General features: G+C 42.2%; 1 protein-coding gene across 1 annotated transcript; it reads left to right on the top strand.

Moving 5' to 3' along the window:
• The first annotated feature begins 4,961 nt into the window (after window positions 1-4,961).
• On the top strand, window positions 4,962-6,913 carry si:ch211-184m13.4 (G-protein coupled receptor 183). The gene is made up of 3 exons (XM_015965586.3): window positions 4,962-5,310; window positions 5,425-5,939; window positions 6,023-6,913. The coding sequence occupies exons 1-3, from the start codon at window positions 4,962-4,964 to the stop codon at window positions 6,185-6,187; spliced, it is 1,029 nt and encodes a 342-aa protein (XP_015821072.1). The 3' UTR covers window positions 6,188-6,913.
• The last annotated feature ends 357 nt before the right edge of the window (window positions 6,914-7,270 follow it).

Here is a 7,270-nt window from a genome sequence, read left to right as displayed (position 1 = left end):
TTAAGAAGATGAGTAACACGAGCAAAGAGCACCTTCTTTTATTGTTGTGCTGCTGGTGTTTTACTGCAGAGGTCTCCAGTCTCTTGCTTGTTGGTCGGTGGTACCATTGCAACTTGACCAGGTCGAGAAGAGGTGATCAAGCATGATTCTGCCGAACAAACCATATGTGCACTTCTTTTAGCACTGAAGCTTGGGTCATAGTTGACTTTTATTGTGATGGGCAAACAAATTAACGTAGTATTTTTCTTTCACTGAAATTTAGAAACTAATTTACTGTTTTAAAAACAAATACGAGTTATCTGTAAAACAGAATGAGAGCCATATTTGTGTGTGCTAATGTTGATTAGCTGTGATGGTCATCATAAATTGGGTAGACTCCCAATCAAAATGTCATTAAAACTGTTGGGGTCTTTTCTTTACCCCTGCAACCTCGAGACCGGAGCAAACAAAACAACAGGAGACTTGAATGAATTTTGCCCCACAGGGGAGAACAAGCGAGCTCCAAAACGAGTTCTGTCTGTTCTGAGCTTGCCTGTCTCCATGCAGTTTTTTATTAAACACACAGAGAAGAGTGGTCACTTTTACACAGAAGCTAAGCCTTGTCTGCTCAGCTTTGATAAGAACCGAACCAGGCTGGTTCCGAACCCAGAAGGACAAGCTACTCTGGACGTCTGCGCACCCTGGTTTGTCAGCACAGGAGAAAAACAGTTACACAGAAAACAGTCTGAAGCTATATCATCTTTGCATAAACCTTATAAGAAAGCTCAAACACTGTTTCTTACAAGTGCTCCTATTGCAGACATAATAATCATGCATGAAGCATAATATTTAATAAAATAAAACCCCAACAAAAACTGGCCAGTGGTCTTGCTAACACACACGTGTGTGTGTGTGTGTGTGTGTGCAAAATATTAAAATGATCCCAAATTAGTACAACCCAGGTTCATCCAATAACAATGCTATTTGATTTAGACACATTCAGTGCATAAAGAATTAGAAAAGACTTCTATTGAAGGAAAAGAAGCAAAAAAATAAATGTTTGAGATTTTAGGTAGCCAAAAACCAGGCTTTTACAAGGAACTGATCTCACAAATAGCCACCATTTACATCCACTGATAGCTTTTGTATTTATACAGAAGCAACAATGCGTCACGCTTTGTCTCACCCTACAAGGTGGTGGTTTAAAGGGATACTATGCAACTTTCTTATCTTTCTATCATATTTTAAATAATTGTCTTGAGCCAGTATGTGCTACATTACCCTTTACAGGGTTAATGAAAAACCATCCAGCCCCTGTCGCCCCCTTGTGGCCAGAATATTATACGGGAAACTTCAGAGTGCCGGTCCAGTCTGTTGGACTTGGAAAAATTAAGCTGACCTACCTGGCGCTGCAGTCTAGTTCTAGCATATATGCTGCATGTTTTAGATCAAGAACACAGCCGATTTGTTCAATTTAACGATGAATCAATCCTGTAGACACTAAGGAAGGCTGGGAGACATTTCAGCTATTAGATCAAGGTGTTAAATGGACAAATGCTAAGCAAGAAGATACGTTTTGCTCTTGGTTTTAGAAATGGACAGTAGGGGGTGCTAAAAGCAAGCCTAAACTGTCTAGTTCCCCTTCAAAGGTGGAATTTGGAACACAAACACCAACGTAACATCTGGCGTGTGGAGGTTGTAGTTGCAACAATAGAACAAGGTTTCCAGCTGTCGGGATACGAGTTTCGTCGCCGATATGTGAAATGTTTTATTTAAAGTTAAAGTCCCATTAGTCATCACACGCTGGTATAAATGCATCTCCGCATTTGGCCCATCCTCATGGGGAGCGGTGAGCTGCAGCCCTGGCTGTGCTCAGGAACTGTTTGGTGGTTTAACCCCCCAATCCAACCTCTTAAAGCTGAGTATAAAGCAGCGAGACTTTGGGTTCCATTTTTAAAGTCTTTGGTATGACCCGACTGGGATTTGAACACCGATGCCCCAGTCGCAGGGCAAGCACTCATAGTACTAGTCCACTGAGAAGGTACTTTTTTGGGTCCATCTTTTGTAGGCTTCACCTAAAATAACTCTGGTTTTAGATCTTTTATGGGAGCTTTTCTTCTGAGAAGGATAACAACATCTTTTGGGTTCAGAAGCAGCTGCTTGAGTTGCCGAGTCAACCTATTCCACCGTTAAGATTTCTAATTGCACTTCATAAAGCTGAGTGTTGAGGCATTGGTTCCCAATTTAAAAGTCTTTTGTATGACCCAACTGCAGATTTGAACCTACAACCTCCCAGAGTCAGGGTAAATACTCATGCCACTGGGCCACCAAGCTGGCTCCAAGAAGGAAGGGTCAGCTGGAGCAGAAAGTAGCTTCAGACAGGATTTGGAGTCTTAGGCAACATTCACACTGCAGGCAAAAGCTTATTAAATCCACTTTTTAGTGTGAAGTAAAAAATATTAAACAGTCATGTGAAGCACAAATGCTTTAACCATTAACAATGATGTGGTGATATTACTGTGTTCATACTGATAGGTTAACATTAAAATGAACAAATACTAATCTGGTTTAATGTAAGATCTGAAATAAATCATTACAGGAAAAATAATCATTTTAACCCACCATTCATTAATGTAGAGTATTTGACACATTATTAAAACACTTGGATTTAAGCATATGTAATTGTAAAAAGTCATTTATGAGCCAGGGAAGACAAGCTTTAATCAAAGAGGATAGATAAGAGGTCCTGCATCTCTTGCAGCCTCAGTGGCGGCTCCAGAAAGTTTTTTCTGCAGGTGCTATGAAGGAGCTTGTCTTTTCATTGAGGGTGCAATGAAGGAAGTGGTCATGCGTACCTATTGTTCTCTAAAACACCTTCAACACTAGCAGATACACATGTGTGTACAACACCTCAACAACACCTGAAACAATCATTAATATTCATCATAAACATATGAACAATCGCTGACTTGTCCATGAAATCATAAACACACACAGCCACACAGAAAACCATCTATAGTGTTGCAAGGTTAGCTAATGTTAGTGTTAGCATTTCCAGCGGCAAAACCTGACTCTCTTCATCCAGATCCGTAGGTTTTTGTGGGTCTGAGATCACTTCCAAAATTCATTTGTTTCTGACTTAACCCGTGGAAATTTGGGCAACAAAAACCGATCAATTTTACCACTAGCTCTACCTTTCACTCGTTCGCAGGTGGAAAATGAGGTCAAAGGTTAACATCAATTTCCTGTTTTTTACTTGGGGGTGCAATGACTAATCCAGGGGTAGCCATAACGCCCCCTAGCGCCCCCCCTGGCGCTGCCACTGTGCATTCTTGAGGATGATCTGGCATACCACAGGATAAATTAAGAATATTGGCTCAGGTTGATGACTGGCTCTCTGTCCAGGGTGTACCCCGCCTGATTGCCCATCGACCACTGGAGATAGGCACCAGCCCCCCCAGCTCTTCGCTGGACTCGCAAGACCACATGATCCCTCGAGACACCAGGTCATGGTTTGTTGTTGCAATGCGCCATTAAACCAAAAAGAAGGAAATCACATTTTATATCGCTGTTGGATATCATAGATGATGTTGGGCAGCAGTAGCTCAACAGGTTGAGCGGGTTGTCCAGTAATCGGAAGGTTGCAGGTTTGATCCCGGCTCCGGACAGAGACTTCTGCTATTGTGTCCTTCGGCAAGACACTCAACCCACCTTGCCTGCTGGTGGTGGTCAGAGGGACCGGTGGCGCCTGTGCTCGGCAGCCTCGCCTCTGTCAGTGTGCCCCAGGGCAGCTGTGGCTACATCGTAGCTCATCACCTTCAATGTGTGAATGTGTGTGTCAGTGGATGAATGATACACTGTAGTGTAAAGCGCTTTGGAGTCCTTACTCTGAGAGGCGCTATATAAGTGCAGGTAATTAAATAAAATAATTATGTTGTTCCTCTCCACTGCCAGGATTAAAGCCACGAAAAACACACTGTTGCACTTCTGGAACAATGCTGTGAGTAAATAAGCTGTTGGGTCACATGTAAGCTTCATATATATAAAATAGCATCACTGCAGTACTTTTATTTAGAAAATTATCAGGGATTTTATACTGAAACCGTGTGTGATTTACTGTCTAGCCCTATGTTAAATGCGGAAACTGACACATCCCTGAAGTGGCTCGCGGCAAAAATAGAACCCGAGCATCTCCAGCGGCGCAGCATGATGTACCGCTTCTGGGGGGCACATGGAAATTGCTGCATTGCTGCTGGTTTGAAGCAGTCCATAGACTGGATTCGACTTGAAGCAGTAATGTCCCGCTGCCGTTCCGCGCCGCTGATGCTTCAGTGTGAAACCAGGGTTACGGTCATTAACCTGACCGTCTTATTTTTGGTATAAAGTATTCTAGAGTTGTATCTAATCATTCATACTGTTTGTGTTATGGGTCTAATGTGCATACATGTACATGTCAGGAGTTCCCAAAGCAAGGGTTCAGACCCTAAAGCAGGTTTTGCAAAAAGAAAAAAAAAACATGTTAAAAAATATAAAAGGCCATTGTTGGTGAAATAGTTGAGGCTGTGAGGGTATCATTTTGTTTTAGAGGCTTTTATCAGTAGTATATGGTGGTGCATATCTCCATCAGCCCCGTTTTGTGCCTCAGGAGCTGAAACATTTAGAAACCACTATGTGAAGCTCAAAGAACACAAACACATGCTCTGGTTTGAATCTCTGAACCTTGCGTTGATGAGGTGTGCTTGCTAGGCATGATGACAAAACGAAGAGGTGGGATTTGAACTCTTCATGGGACCTTTTAAAAAAGGTTGGATCTCATTTTAAAGCCCATGCAGAAGCTTTAAGCAACAATCAAGAGAGACTTGGACACACTTGCCACTTTTTTAACAACTGTGCATAGTGAGAATTAGCTTTGCTTTTTTTATTTCTGTGCTTATTCATTTTGGTAAAAAAGTATTATCCACATTTGTCATCCCCAGGTAGAAATGGCTGGTGTGAATTTCACCGTGGATTCCACAGAGATCTCTCCTAACCAGAGCAGCTGTGATGTGTTGGTCTACCAAAGTGCTGCCGTTGTCCTCTTCCCTATTTTCTACAGTGTGATTTTTATCATCAGCGTGTGTGGCAACAGTTTGGTCCTCTGTGTTATCTGCCAGAGGAAGCAGAAGTTCAACTCCACCTCAATCTATCTGGCCAACCTGGCGCTGTCTGATGCCCTGTTCACGCTAGCACTGCCAGGAAGAATCACTTACTACATCCGTCACTTTGACTGGCCCTTTGGTGACCTCCTTTGCCGGCTGACCACACTCCTTTTTTTTGCAAATACCTACGCAGGTAATTATGACACAGCTTCCCAATAAACAAAGACTTTTATTGATGTATTAAATATCTGCAAGTCATCAACACATTTCCATGTAATTTTATTGGTTTCTGCATTCTTTTCAACAGGAATCGGCTTCATGACTTGCATCAGCTTGGACAGATACCTGGCCATGGTGCATCCACACCAGTTGCAGTTTCTGCGCAGTGTTAAGTTTGTCCGTAGGTTCTGCTGCCTGGTCTGGACTCTAGTATTTATTGAAACAGCTCCTCTGTTGTTTCGCAGCATGCTTCATGTGAGTGGGGACAAAAAAACCTGCATGGAGTACTTCAACTTTGAAGGTTCCCAAGTCACCCCTTATCTCCTGATTCTGGCCTGCGTCATCTCCTTCTGCTGTCCACTCACCATCATCATGGGCTGCTACGCCAAGATCAACCTGAAGCTCCGGGATGCAGCCAAGAAGACCTCCATTACAGGTAGAACGAGTCGAAACCACAGGGCCAACAAAGTCATCCTCCTCATCCTCCTCACCTTCATCATCTGCTTCAGCCCTTACCACCTCAACATAATGCAGTTTATGTTCAGAAAAATGTACCGCCAACCAACATGTGAGGAACTGAGAGCTTTTAAGATGTCCTTGCAGGTAAGAACTGGAGTTTTGGTTTCAATCACATAATCCTCATCTGATTTCATTCTAATAATCCACCTTCACAATCCTCTCTCCAGATTACGGTCTCATTAATGAACTTGAACTGCTGCCTAGATCCTGTCATCTACTTCTTTGCCATAAAGACGTACAAGAAGCGGGTGATGAGCCTGTTTAAGGACTATCTCTATACATCCGGTGCCTCCTCCAAAGTGACAGCTGAAAATAGCAGCAGCAACACCTGATCGAAACCACAACTCACTGTTTCACAGAAGACCTATTTTTACCAGTCTGCCTTAAAAATACAGACTGATTTGCATTTATGTTGAGACTGTTTATGAAAACGAGACCAGAATTTTTAATGCAACCTTTTCATTATGTTTTTAAAATGATGGTTTCATTTGATGACATTTATGATAAAATTGAGGAAAGAAGCTAACTCATAGCTAACGTGACTGGTGGCTAACCCCTAGCCTCAAAGATGTTATCATTTTGTGTTTATTTGAAACTTTTGCATTAATTTGGTCGCTTACTTGAAATGGAAATCAACATATGTAGGTTGATTGCAGGCAAATGCAAAAGCTGTGATGGGAGTTTTTTGCTCTCATGCAATCAAAAGTATTGTTCATATTATCCCAACAGAATCTCCAGTAAGTCAAAATGAGGACATGTACCATTTCTGTTTTAAACCACATCTAGCTGCCGCTTAGGAGAACTTAGATGAAAATCACCACATCCTCACCCACCTTTCCTGCTTCTCCCTGATGGGCCTCGATTCTGCTGCGTTCTGTGTCTTGCGGTTGAGCTTTGGTGTGGGTGTGGGTGTGTGTGTGTGTGTGTGTGTGTGTGTGTGTGTGTGTGTGTGTGTGTGTGTGTGTGTGTGTATGTGTGTGTGTGTGTGTGTGTGTGTGTGTGTGTGTGTGTGTGTCCTTAGAACAGGTGCACTTTCGTTGTTTTTAGTGAGATATACATAACCTTTAACATTTCCTGACTTTTTGGAAAAGCAAACCTAAACGTTTGCACAGAACCTCTTGTATAAAATGTGTGATATGTAAAAATTAAACTACTTCAAAAGAATGTTGATGCGTGGTGTTTTTATTGTGCAAAAAGATAAAAAAGTAGCAAGAATGCAGTTTATTCAGGTGTGTTCCAAAGAGATTGTGAATGAAGGCAAACTTCTTTCCAGTGTTTGCAGCTTGCTTGATGATTCTGGCAACATAGTTAACACGTTAACTATTTCATTTATCTTTCGTCTTTATAAGCATCAGGTGTTTCTGTGGTCTCCAACCCCATCCCAAAGCACTCACTAGAGCAAGAGCCATTTGCCC

This window comes from Nothobranchius furzeri, chromosome 14 (assembly GCF_043380555.1).
Source record: "Nothobranchius furzeri strain GRZ-AD chromosome 14, NfurGRZ-RIMD1, whole genome shotgun sequence".
Classification (NCBI taxonomy): domain Eukaryota; kingdom Metazoa; phylum Chordata; class Actinopteri; order Cyprinodontiformes; family Nothobranchiidae; genus Nothobranchius; species Nothobranchius furzeri.
This window is presented reverse-complemented; position numbering and strand designations above follow the sequence as displayed.